This window comes from Urocitellus parryii, chromosome 6 (assembly GCF_045843805.1).
Source record: "Urocitellus parryii isolate mUroPar1 chromosome 6, mUroPar1.hap1, whole genome shotgun sequence".
Lineage (NCBI taxonomy): Eukaryota > Metazoa > Chordata > Mammalia > Rodentia > Sciuridae > Urocitellus > Urocitellus parryii.
The window spans coordinates 89,381,356-89,395,810 of NC_135536.1; the positions used below are offsets into that span (position 1 = coordinate 89,381,356).

At 41.5% G+C, this 14,455-nt stretch overlaps 1 protein-coding gene across 1 annotated transcript in view; it reads right to left on the minus strand.

Moving 5' to 3' along the window:
• Pla2g4e (phospholipase A2 group IVE) overlaps positions 1–13,382 on the minus strand; it is a 67,967-nt gene extending 54,585 nt beyond the window's left edge. The window contains exon 1 of the mRNA XM_077799472.1: positions 12,927–13,382. Coding sequence (XP_077655598.1) covers positions 12,927–13,199 — 273 coding nt within the window. The 5' untranslated portion in view covers positions 13,200–13,382. The remainder of the gene's footprint in view (positions 1–12,926) is intronic.
• Between the last annotated feature and the right edge of the window lie 1,073 nt (positions 13,383–14,455).

Below are 14,455 nucleotides of genomic sequence, written 5' to 3' on the forward strand. Positions count from 1 at the left end.
CAAGAGAAAACAAGATCCCATACACAATAGCAATTAAAAATAATGTAAGTAAACCTGAGGAAAAATAAGGAAACTTACAGAGATTATGTAGAAAGTTATAAAACTTCTAGGAGATAGAAAACAACTTGACAAATGGAGAGATATATCTTATACTTGAATGGGAAAATAAAACTATCAAGTCTTTCTAAATTAAACCATAAATTCAATACAATAACCCATCAAATTTCCAACTAGAAGTTTTTGGAAAACTTAATCAAAAGTTTCTAAAATTTATGCAGAAAAATAAAAATGAAACATATTCAGTGAATTTGTAAAATGGATACAATTAAGGAGAAAAAACTAATTCTGTCTAGTAAATGTATTTTAAAGATACAACATGTGAAGCCCGGGGAGTCCAGAAAGAAATCCATGTGCGTACAGGAAATTTACACATAAAAATGATGGAATTTCAAATAAATAAAAACGTATTATGTAAATTATGCTAGAAAAATAACCATAACCACTTTATGAAAAAAAAAATAACCATTTTGTCATTTGGGGAAAAAATAAGTTGGATCCATATCTCATTACTTCTATTAAAATAAATTCCAGATGTAAATATAATCTAACTGGTTATTGTTTTATCTTTATCAGTGAAGAAGATGCAAAAATGAAATGCAATAAAATAAATAAATGAGTAATTCCAACTACATGTATGTTAGGTTTCAGAGTCAAAGCAACATGCAAGGGCAAGTTGTGGTGGCACACACACCTGTAATCCCAGCAGCTCAGGAGGCTGAAGCAAGAGGACCACAAGTTCAAAGCCAGCCTCAGCAATTTAGTAAGGTCCTAAGAAACTTAGTGAGACCCTGTCTCTAAATAAAAAATGAAAAGGGATGGGGATGTGGCTCAGTGGTTAAGTGCCCCTGAGTTCAATCCCTCATACCAAAAGACAACAACAACATGCACAATAAACAAAAAAAAAAAAAAAAAGGACTATTAGAAAGCAATTTTTTTACAAAAGTACATGTCAAACTTATTTTGATGAAGGGTTAATTTTCCCAATGAATAAAAATCTCTTTCAAATAAATACTGACGCTGGGCACAGATGGCTCACACCAGTATTCCCAATAATTTGAGAGGATGCCAAGACAGGAGGATCCTAAGTTCAGGGCCAACCTAAGCAACTTAGTGAGACCCTGTCTCAAAAACCAAAACAAATCAAATAAATACTAAAAATAAATAAATAAAAATCAAAATAAAATACCAAAAAGCAAACAACTGAGCAAAGATGGAGTTCATTAATAGTACTTGTATTCTGTCAGCAGTTCTCAAACTTTGCTTACAATTGGAGTCACCTAGAAATCTTTAAAAATGTATTGATACCTGGCTCCCAGAAACTCTGATGTAACTGGTAGAGAGTATGTCTGAGACATTGGGATTTAATTTTTTTTATTCTAATTTGTTATATAAGACAGCAGAATGCATTACAATTTATATTAGATGTATAGAGCACTCTGGTTATGTATAACATATATTCACACCATTCATGTCTTCATACATGTACTTAGGGTAAGGATATCCATCTCATTCCACCATGCCCCTTCCCTTCCCTTCCCCACCCCTTTGCCCTATCTAGAGCTCGTCTAATCCTCCCATGCTCGCCCTCCCAACCCTACTATGAATCAGCCTTCTTATATCAGAGAAAACATTTGGCATTTGGTTTTGGGGGATTGACTAACTTCACTTAGCATTATCTTTTCCAACTCCATCCATTCACCTACAAATGTCATGATTTTATTCTCTTTTATTGCTTAGTAATATTCCATTGTGTATATATACCACATTTTCTTTATCCATTCATCTACTGAGGCATCTAGTTTTGTTCCACAGTTTAGCTAATATGCATTGTGCTGCTATAAACACCAATATGGCTGTGTCCCTGTAGTATGCTGTTTTTAAGTCCTTTGGGTACAGAGCGAGGAGTGGGATAGCTGCATCAAATGGTGGTTCCATTTCCAGCTTTCCAAGGAATCTCCATACTGCTTTCCATAATGGCTGCACCAATGTGCAGTCCCACCAGCAATGTATGAGTGTGCCTTTTCCCCCACATCTTCGCTTATTGTTGTTTGGGGTTTTTTTTTGTTTGTTTTGTTTTTTTGTTTTTTTTTTAGTTGTAGTTGGACATGACACCTTTAGTTTATTGATTTATATGTGGTGCTGAGGATTGAACCCAGGGCCCCACACATGCCAGACAAGCGCTCTACTGCTGAGCCACAACCCCAGCCCCTGTTTGGGTTCTTAATAGCTGCCATTCTGACTGGAGTAAGATGAAATCTTAGAGTAGTTCTGGTTTGCATTTTTCTAATTGCTAGAGATGTTGAACATTTTTTCATATATTTGTTGATTGATTGTATACCATCTTCTGAGAGGTGTCTGTTCAGTTCCTTGGTCCATTTGTTGATTGCGTTATTTGTTTTTTTGGTGTTTAGCTTTTTGAGTTCTTTATATACATTAGAAATTAGTGCTCTATCTTATGTGTGAGGGGTGAAAATTTGCTCCCAAGATGTAGGCTCTCTATTTACCTCACTGATTGTTTCTTTTGCTGAGAAGAAGCTTTTTAGTTTGAATCCATCCCATTTATTGATTCTTGATTTTAATTCTTGTGCTGTAAGAGTCTTATTAAGGAAATTGGGGCCTAATCCAACATGATGGAGGTTTGGACCTACTTTTTCTTCTAATAGGCACAGTGTCTCTGGTTTAATTCCTAAGTCCTTGATCCACTTTGATTTGAGTTTTGTGCATGTTGAGAGATAGGTGTTTAATTTCATTTTGTTGCATATTGATTTCCAGTTTTCCCAGAACCATCTGTTGAAGAGGCTATCTTTTGAGACATTGGGATTTTTTTAAAAGCTCTGCTGATGATCCTGATGTTCAACTAAGTTTAGGAATAAATGCAATTATTACAAATAATTAAAAGAGTCTAAATAAAAATATCAAAGATGTAATTTTCCACCAAGAATGGTGACACATACCTGTTATTCCAGCTACTTGGGAGGCTGAGGCAAAAGAATCACAAGTTCAAAGCCAGCCTCAGCAATTTTAGCAAGGTTCTAAGCAACACTGTGAATCCCTCAACAACTTATCAAGACCAAGTCTGAAAATAAAAACTAAAAAGGACTGGGGATTTATCTCAGTGGTAAAGTTCCCCTGAGTTTAAAAAGATATCATTTTTAAAAATTATCAGATTGGCAAGGATAAAAGGTTGGTAAGACTCAGTGATGAGGAGGGTGTGAGAAAGAGTCATCAGAACAGTGCTAGGATATAAATGAAGCAAAATTTTGGGGAGGACAATTTGGCAATCTTATTAATATATAAAACTTACATTGCCTTCCTATTTCTAGGAATTATATTTCTAGAAATCAATTATACATAAACTTTAGCACAAATCTTCCAAGACATTCAATTTAGCATTATTCTTGCAATTTTTTTTTTTTTGATTTTGCATGGTACTGGGATTCAAACCTAGGGCTTCATACATGCTAGGCATGCTCTCTACCACTGAGCTATACCCCCATCCCTGTATTCTTATAACATAATATATATATATATATATATATATATATATATATATATATACACACACACACACATATATATATATATACACACACACACACACACATATATATATATATGTGTGTGTGTGTATATATATATATATGGTTGTAGATGGGCACAATGAATTTACTTTATTTATTTATTTTTATGTGGTACTTTACACATGCCTTACACTTGCTAAGCAAGCATTCTGAGCCACAACCCCAGCCCCTATTCTTGTAACTTTTGATGTTTGTTTTTGTTTGTCAATTTGGCTTAGCTATGATTTAGAAGTTGCTGATCAAAGGAGGTGGCAATCATCCCCACTCCCTAATATATCCATTGGTTTTAGGCATCTCTGAAGGAAGCAGGACAGCACTCTCCCTTAGGAATCTAATTGCATCCATTAAGTTACAAAGGAGCAGAGAGGCCTTCTGGGGAAAAAAGTTTTGAGACTCAACCCCTTCCCTTTGGGGATTCGAGCTATTACAATGTATATGATGAACTAAAGAGACTCCCCCCAACAGACTCATTGAGGTCAGATGACAAGGACAATGGGAGTCCCAGAAAGAAAATGTGCCATAAGGGTGAGGGAAAGTTGGACCAGTATTCTGGACTTAATATTAGGGTTTAGTTTATGAAGCTACAGCACAAGGTTAATGTCAAAACTCCTTTATACTTATTCATCTTGCTACTGACTATCTATTCAGGGAGAACTGGGCCCCTGCATGTATGGATTGAGAAAGCTGCATCATTATCAAGTTTCTTGGCGCCTTAGTTTATTTTCTATTAACAACTGAGACTAGATGATTTGTAAAGAAAAGATGTTTATATTGGCTCACAGTTCTGAAGGCTGTGAAATTTAAGATCCACAGTTGCAACTTGGTGAGGCCTCTTGATGACCAGTCCAATTCTAGCAGAGTGAAAACCACCCACCTCCCTGGAAAACTGCAATAATAGAGCTCCCAATGATCTATTCACCTCCTAAAGGCCCCAATACTTCTCAACATCATCACATGAATGACCAAATCTTAATATGAGTTTTGGTGGAGATAAACCATACGCAAATCACAGCATGTGGTAAGCAAGTCACTTCGCTTGAGTCCTCACTGAGGTCTTAGGGCAAATGCATTCCTTAGGCTGGACAAATCAGCAGAGATGCTTCATTGGAGAAGTCTGGAATCTGCAGACAAGGATAGGGGTCTGTCTCACAGACAGGGACAATAGCCCTGAGAGTTCTCTGTGCTATTTGGAGGGAAATTTTGAACTGTCTGCCAACTTGACCAGGAGAAAAGAGAAATGTCTGAAATGTGGAGATTATTGACATGTTTTCTGGGCTTTTGAATAATATTCATAGTATCAGAATTTGAAAGTCTATGTGATAATATGATATAGTATGTAGCCATTTTTTAAAAAAATTTTTTAATGGTAGAGGAAAACAGTAGCTATTTACTGTTAGTAGAAAGAATATTTTACAAATTTAATTTTGCACATATAAATATATATATAGTAAAACCAAAATTGATTTCTATGAATATATATATGCCTAGAAAAAAGATTAAAAGGAAATAAAATCAAGGGTTCAAGTGGTTGTCTCTAAATGATGAGATTACTGGGTGAGCCACATCCTCAGCCCTATTTTGCATTTTTTATTTAGAGACAGGGTCTCACTGAGTTGCTTAGTGCCTTGCTTTTTGCTGAGGCTGACTTTGAACTCTCAATCCTCCTGCCTCAGCCTCCTGAGCCACTGGGATTACAAGTGTGCACCATCACACTAGGCTGGGAATGTTTATTTTCTTTATTAAACTTATATTTTTTCTGATGTCTACTCTGAAAATATATTGCATATTATTTACAAACAATAAAACAAAAATTTAAAAAAAGAAAAATTATTTAATGTTAAGTAAATAAAGCAAAAAATAAACTTACATTTTTTCATTGTTACTATTTATATATGTTAACTATAAAAAGTACATAAGCAGCTGAGTGTGGTGGTGAAGTTCTGTAATCCCAGATACTTGGGCAGCTGAGACAGGAATGCCTGTTTGAGGCCAACCTTGGCAATTTAGGGAGACCCTATCTCAAAACAAAAATATAAGGGACTGGGGATATAGCTTAGTGCTTGTCTAGCATGTGTGAGGTCCTGAGTTCCATCCTCAATAACACACACACACATACACACACACACACACACACACACACACACATGCAAGTGTACACACACTCACATGAATAGACACACACACCTACATAGTCATATTCCCTCATGCCCATTCTCTGAGAGTAGCAGGAGGCATTATTCCTAGGATGGGGACAGGCAGGTCCTCCCAGGGAAGGAATTCTTCCTCAAATGCTCTTCTCCTGCCAAGCAGCTGGCCCACTGTCCACCATCTTTGTCCTGCTCTTTCCCCAACTAAAAATATTTACCTAGTGGAAGAGGCACAGGCAAAGCCAGTGATCGAGCCCAGGACAGTGGGGTCTTGAAATTATCTAATATGGAAGCCAACTTTAGGTATGAAAAGGGCCGTCAAGCCCAGAAAGGGATTGGACCGATGTAGTGGAAATAGGGCCTTTGTGGGTGGGTAGATTGACTTCACTGTAAGAAAGACTTTAGTCACTTGGGAAGCAATAAGCTTCCGTTCTTAGGATTATGTAAGGATACCGGTCTGAGGGATAGAGAAGAGAATCCTATGCTGAGCAAGGAGTTGCCCTAGAATCCAGATAATCTGATTCAGCTTTTAGATTCTGTTTCTATCTTGCCATGCCCTGAATCTAGGGCACAACTTGCTAATCCCTTCAGCTGCCTGAAGCACCTGTGAGAGGCCTTCTGGAAGCCAGGTCAACCTGGCTTGTTGCCTAACATGACAGAGATATCACTGGGCAGTAAACAGAGGACAGGAGAGGGCCAGTCTTCCCTGGAGGAGAAAACAGGTCTTTAGGCCCCAAAAAGTCAAGATCAGTAGGTGGCTAGTCCTCTACCTTTCTTAGAATCAGCCATGACACTCATTTCTTGGGGCAACTTTGATGGAAACATTTGACCCGCAGGACTCTCACCAGGTGGCTGACACACCCTCCCGAATGACACAATTGATATTTAGGGAGCATCTGCAGTGTGGAGGTGGAGGACTCTAATAAACACAAATCAAAGTGGACACTGAAAAAACTTACAACAAAATTCACAAACTCGGAGAGACGAGACCCACGCCGATGAAGACAGAGGAAAGAACAAATTTGAAGACAAAGAGACCTCAATTTGTTTCTTGGCTCTGGTATTTTCTAGCTGGGTAGCATCAAACAATTATTTTATTTCTCTGAGACTTAATTTTCCCATCTGCAAAATGAGATTAAAGGTATATATTTCAAATGATTTTTGTAAAGATACACACACACACACACACACACACAAACCCACACACATACATTTAATTATATGACTGGCTTGCAGAGTTTGGCCTTATAATAACCCTTAATAAATTGTAGCTATTCCATTTTGTTTTGTTTTGCTATAGGATAAATAAATGGGGAAAAACTAACTGTAGGTGAATATAGGAGCCAAAGAACCTAAAGGTCAGTGTGGGCTGGGGAGGTCAAGGAAAGCTCTGTTCATTGATTATGAAGATATTTGAATGCCTCCTAAATGCTAGAAACTATGCTATCTGTTCTGAGTATCAAAATCAACATGGTACCTGCTCATGTATAACTCCCAGTAATCTCCTCCTCCTCCTCCTCCTCCTCCTCCTCCCCCTCCTCCTCCTCCTCCTCCTCCTCCTCTGTACTGGGGATTGAACCCAGAGGTACTACACCATGCAGCCCCAGCCTTTTTTATTTACTTTTTATTTTGAGACAGATTCTTGCTAAACTGCTTAGGGCCTTGCTAAATCGCTGAGGCTGGCCTTGAACCTACAATCCTCCTCTCTCAGCCTTCCAAGTTGCTGGGATTACAGTCTATGTGTCACTGCACCTGGTTTATTAAAGTAGATTTGATAGATGATGAACAAATAAATACAAACAGTGTATCATTCTCAGCTGTACAATCCTACCAAGGAAGAAGAGCAGAGTAGCAATAACAGAGATGAGTTGCTTCAGCTAACAGGTTTAGCAACTGAGACACAGTCAGTAAGAAGTGGCCAGGTGAAAATTGTCTGGGAAGGTGGGTCACAGGTGGTCTTGAAAACCATGATAAAGATTTGGCTTTTTATTTTAAGGGATGGATGCCATTGAAGTGTATTAAGCAGAGAAGTGATGTGGATAATATCACTGTGGCAGCTGGGAGGGACAGGACTGTGCAGGACCAGAGGTGGAAGAGGAGCGGTAGTGGCTGGGGTAGAAAATAAATGGTCACTTTGGCCAGGGTGAGAGAAGCCATCAATGGGAGAGGTGTTTCCAGGAAAACCCCTCCATGGTTCTGTGATGGCCTGGTGGAAAGAGCAGAAACACAGAGGATAACACAGAAGAGTGGTCCTGAGGGCTCGTCCATCGGGTACGAAAATGGAGGCAGATGGAGCAATGGGGGAGCTGAGCCCTGAGCTGAGCCTTGAAATGGGGATGAGGTTCTGAGAGGCAGCAGAGGGACAGAAGGAAGAGCACTCTAGGAGGGGAAGCACCAGAATCCAGAAGAGGCAGGAATGGGCTTGCCTCATGCCACGTAGGCGGCACAGAGTAGGGTGAGCCCTGCCAGGAGGCAAGGGTGTGCACAGTGGGCCACAGGGTGTGAACCAGAGGGTGGGGGCTGGGGTGAGGCCTCTGGAGCCAGTTGGAGGTGTCAACCTTGATGTCAGAGATAGTGGGGAGCTGTTAGCTTCTTAGGCCAGCAGTCAGCCAGTCAAGTGTCCACCCATCATGCAACCAGGTCTACGTCAGGGGATAGAAAGTCACAAGCAAGCAGCCCCAGAACCTGTGCTTCCTGAAAATATTTCCTGACCACCTACACGGATCTCAGACAGATAATAGTGTGGAATGTGGATAGAAGGAGTATCTTGGCTGACAGGTCATCCCTTTCTCATTATTTGCTTCCAACCTCATTGGCTCTTCCTTCCTGGTCCCCTCTGATGCCCCTTCTTTGGAGAGCACAGACCTCTGAACCTTCTTCTCGTCCATTTACCCTGTCCTCTGGAGACCTCATCCAGCTCCATGGCTTTAAAAGCCCTCCGTGTTCTGCCTTATGTATTCACAGAGGTTATTTCACCAACTGTCTCTTCATTTTCAGACTTGAATAACTGCCCATTTGACATCTCCACGTGGATATTTAAAGTGTCTAAGATAGGGAAGATAGTGGTAGAGCACTTCCTTGCCTAGCACATGTGAGACCCTGAGTTTGATCCCCAGTACCACAAAAATAAATAATTAAAATAAAATGTCCCAAACCCTCCAGCCCCTTTCACCATAACCCATTTCTACCCTACTATTCCCCACTGGAGTCAGGGGGTACCTCTCACTTATGAAGGCAGAACCCTAGGAGTCATCTGTGATTTCTCATTCCATTTTTAATCTGTTTACAAGTCCTATAAATTCTTCCACAAAAATCCAGACTATTTCTAACATCCATTGCTACCACCCCTGGTCAAACCACCACCATTTCTCTTGGGCTACAACAAAAGCTTCCTCAGTGTCTGCTGTTTCCCCTCTGTTTCCCCAGGCTCCATTCTCCACAGACAGGCCAGTGATCTATGTAGAACACAAACAGATGAAGTGGCTCCTCAGATTGAAACCCTCTACTGGCTCCTATGTGCTTTCTGGGGCTGGGGATATAGCTCAGTTGATAGAGTGCTTGCCTTGCATGCACAAGTCCCTCAGTTCAATCCCCAGCACCAAAACAAACAAACAAAAAACCTTCTTTCTGTGGCATCTGGCCCAGTGTAAGGCCTGGACTTCATATTTGACTATTGACTTCTTCCTCTCTTACCCTGCCCTCTGCTCACCAGACACCTGGTTTTCTCTATTTCTAGAATCCATCAACCTTGCACCCACCTTAGAGACTTTGCATTTGGAATTTACTCTCTCTCAGCAATTTTCCATCAATCTTCTCATCCTTAAATCTTTGAGTTCAAAGTTACCACCTGTCTGATGTTCCCTCCCTGTGTCAGTCACTCACTATCACATATTTTGTTTTTGATATCAGAAAGAGTCCTATTATTTACTTATTGTCTGCCTCCCCCATTAGCGCGTAGGTTGCATGAGGTGGGATCTAGTCTGACCTGCTCAGTGCTATCACACACTCAGAATAATACTAGGTGCATAGTGGGAGCTCAATAAATATTTGTTCAATGAATGAAAAAATGCTTCAGATGTGCTTCCTGGTCTTTTCCAGAGAGTGTGGCAACATGCAGGAAGAGCTACCTAAGAGTACAGGGCAGGAAGTGGTAACTCTGAGGAGTGAGGCCAGCATATCTGAGGAGCTGCTTACTGCAGGGCTACCAGATGGCTGCCCAGTAATGGGAGCCTCTGACTGATCCCCGAAATAGAAAGGCCAGATCCACAGATGATCCTGGAGGGAAACTTCAAGGGCCAAAACGGAGGGCTGAGAAGAAACTATTTGAAGATCAGGGGATTCTTCCCTCAAAAGCTGCCATGTAAGTAATAGAGGACACCACTGTCACTGAAGGTCACACACACCCCTGTCCTCCATGCTACCCATACATGCATACACTCCTTCCCATGGAACTGTGACTCTTGTAACTTTACTTAGACATTTTACAATGGTCTTAAGAAATAACAACTGACCAGTCTCTGAGAAATTCCATGGAAATTTACAAAAATAAAGCACCTATAAAAACTTGACAACTCACCGGAATGCCTAATAAATTATGACACATACACGCACTGTCTGGAATATTATCCAGTCACTGAAATGACAGTTATGATGTTTAGGCTGCAAACTAGAAAATTTTTTGCTAAAAAACCTCCATGGCATAGATATGTATAAATATTATATGGAGAGCTATATAGATACTGTCTAAGGAGAAAAAGGTTGAAAGGGAATAGTTATATTGGGATAACAGGATTAAGGTGGATTTGCTCTTTTTAAAAAAATTTTTATAAATTACTTTTATAGATAATAAAATGAAACTATTAGAGACCAGAACATTGGAAGGGTGTGAGAGAGAGGAGATGGAGAGGGGATGGTTAATGGGTACCAGGGTATAATCCGACAGGAAGAATAAAATAACTTCTAATATTATGTAGCACTAAGATAACTATGGTTGACAACACCATAGTTATCTTAGTGCTACATAATATTGGACTATTTCAAAAATGCCTAGTAGAGGATTTTGTTCACATGAACAAATGACAAATGTCTGTGATGACAGATATACTAATTAACATGTTTTGAAATGTCATACTGTACCCCATAAGTACATACAACTATCACATGTTAACTAAAAATGAAAATGTAGTTTTAAAAAGAAACTTAAAATTAAACTTGAATAGAAAGTTAAATTAATATTAAATATAATTTTATTTCATTAATATTAGATAATTAGTGTTCCTACAATTAAATGTCAAAATTAAATATGAAACATTATATGTCTTTCTGTGGTTGCCTGCGTTCCAGCTCTGAGGCCTTTCTGCTCTCTAGTTGCTGAAAAAGACAAGAGGGCCCCCGGCACCGCCTCATTCCTACACCCCAATAGGCAGGGAGATGACAGGGTAGAAGGAAAACACTAATGACAATGGTCCATACTGCTCCAACTTCGTGTGCTCCAGTACTATGTAAAGCATGTTATCATCTCCTCACATCATCGTTTCCCCATAGATGAAGAAACTGACGATTGAAGAGGCTTAAGGAAGTGGTCTGAGGAAACAGGGCTGACAGACAGACCCAACCTCTCTGTTTCCAAAGCCCACGCTCTTAACCTATTCTAATGAGGATACCACTTTTTCAAATATTAAACCATTGCATTCCAATTGCTGCCGTAAGCTCTCAGCTGCCACCTTTAAGTGTGTGTCAGGAAGCTTGGAGGCCTGTGCAGGCGAGGACAGAACCTTGACCTCTTTAGCAAGGCGACAGGGAGAGAGGCTGTCCCAATTCCCACCTCCCCTTTCAGCATATCGGGAGCAGGCCTGGCTGACTCAGAGTCTTCTGGGAAGAAGGGAGCATGGGGAAGAAGAAAGGCCTGCCTAAGGTCTGGGGCTTTGCAGGGAGATGTGTTCTTTGGGAATGGTGGGCCTGAGAAATTGAGGGAAACACTGGGGGCCCTAGACTGCTTAATTGTCTCTGAGAAGGGTCACCAGAAGAGGTCCCACTCCTCCCTGGAGCAGTCAGCTGGTTAAGGGGTGGACTGGTGTTCCCAGGAGGGCCAGTCATCCCCCAAGTGACCCTCTGTTACGTAGCATGGTGGGTGCTGGGATGCAGGTGTGATTTGGACCTTCTGGAGCCCGGAAATAGAACCCCATGGCCAAAGCTCAGGATGGATCTGCCAATCCAGGCCAAATAGAGAGAGGCACACGCCAGAGGGGCCCAAGAGGTGAGGGGGCCGTGGTCATTTTTCCCTGTGAGTGAGGCCTAGCCCTGCAGAAGGAAGTGAGGCTCATCCCTGCAGAGCTCAGTCAGAGAGACACAGGAATGCTGGCCCCTCCCCAGGTCTCTGGGAGCCTACAGGAGGAGGAGCTGGGAGAGGCAGATCTGGGGCAACTGATGGTTATCTAAAGACGCTCTTTGGGTTTTGTAGCCTACTAAATTTATCAGATGGGACTTCTTAAAGGTGTTCTCTTCACTGCCCAGTAGGTGGGGTTTGTGAGGAAAGCCAAATCAGTGTGTTACTCCTCTGAGTTGCATGTGACTACATGTATGACCTTACTGCACACCTGTTATGTGCCAGGCACTGTGCCGGATTCTTCATATGCATGGTATCTTTCACTCTTCTCTGTATCATAGTAAGAGAAGAATCTGCCATCTCAGATTGCTCATTAAGACTGTGTGTGGGGCTGGGGTTGTGGCTCAGCAGTAGAGCGCTCGCCTAGCGCGTGTGAGGCCCTGGGTTCGATCCTCAGCACCACATAACAATAAAATAAACATATTGTGTCTAACTAAAACTAAAAAATAAATATTAAACAAAAAAAGACTGAGTGAGCTTGGGAAAGTTCCTTAACCTCTCTGAGCTCTCAGAGTATCAGGCACTTACATATGCATTCAATAAAAAGTCACCACTGTTGTGAAGCTCTTCTGAGCACAGAGGGAGGTACAGACAGGTAGGTGATGGGGAGGAGGTGAGGGGACTCCTCTGGAAAAGGAAAGAATGTTCAAAACACACAACCTCTTAACTGCAGCAATGCAAAATATTTACAGCCAGGAAAGTGGGGGTCAAATTTAAGGGGCCAGGAACCCTCCCTTAGGCACACAGACTTACCTGGGAGCAGCCAGGGGACACAGGCAGTAACGGTGGGAGGTGGGAAGTTCTCAGGTGCTGTGGATCTTCACCCTCACCGAAACATCTTCCAGACCTGCTGACTTCTTGGTCTCCTTGGGGGCTCTGTGGGACAAACGCATCGGTTCCCAGGCCAGGATGGTCTGCCAGGGCCTGGAGAGTCGTCCCAGCCATGTGCACCTCTCTGGGGCTTGGACAGGCTGTGTAGAGCAGGGACTGCTCCTTAACAGCAACGTGTCCTCGTGTTGGGGGCATTCACTGGGAATTTGAGGGGAGTTTTGTAAGAAAGTGAAAGCGATGCCAACAGGAGCCTCCTGAAGACAAGCCAGATGAATTATTAAGGAGGTGAAGAAAGCCAGACTTGGTTAAGGAGTCCCACATCTCTGGGAACATTTCAAGTGACATGGGCCTACTTAGGTAGAGAAAAAATTATGGGGAGATAGAATTGGGCTCCCAGAGGCAGCTCGGGGTCAAGGGAGGCACACATTTTAGGGCTGGGATCCAGGCTCAGTCACAGGTGCTGACTGCTCATGGGCTATTTTTAAATGTGTGAAACTCAATATGTCAGTGGGGAGGGAAGGAAGAGAGAGCCAGAGGCGAGGGGCAGAGGCCTGCAGACTGTCCCCTGAAGGAGACTCACTTTCCTGGGAAGTGAAATCCCTCGCTTGTCTCTTGCTGTACACCTCAGACCTCTATGTTGAGCCCTGAAAATGAATACCTGGCCTGTGTTCAGAGCTAATGATGGAGGCCCCAGGCCAGATTAGATTTTGATAATTTACTCAGCCTCTCATTTTAGGCCTTTCTTTGGTTAGACAGATGCCGTGTTTGGCATCTTAAAGAGAACATCATACACTATGTTAAAAATAAAAACAAACAAACAACCCCACCTCCAAAAAAAAGAGACCTCTCTTTGTGTTCTATTTGAAACTGTTTTTAAAACTACATTCAAAATGAGCGCTTTTCTGACTCTGAGTTATCTGGCAACTTCTCTGGCTGGGAACCTCTCCTTCATCCTGGATGCCCTGTTCCAAGCCTCTCTCTCTCTCTTTTTTTTTTTTTTTTTTTTTGCAGGGGGGGTGTAGATGGACACAACACAATGCCTTTATTTTTTTTATATGGTGCTAAGGATTGAGCCTGAGTCTCACCTGTGCTAGGCGAGTGCTCTACCGCTGAGTCATAATTCCAGCCCAAAGTCTCTTTTTTCTGAGGCTGTAGCTGCCCAGTGGACTGTCCCTGGCTTAAACAGCCCATCAGAAACCAAGCAACAACCAGACCATGGCCTGACTGACCAGAGTTATGTGTTTGGATAGGAGATGTGTGTAAAGTGTTTTTTTTTTGTTTTGTTTTGTTTTTTGCATTTTATTTTTGAGGGGAAGTAGCTTGAATGACAGCACTAATAATGATAAATGGAGTAGATGCTTTTTAAAGCACATACTTGGTCTCCTTACAAATCAAAAGCAGTGACCTGAATAGTTGCCAGGTCTCTTACCAGGCTTTAGCAATTCACAAAA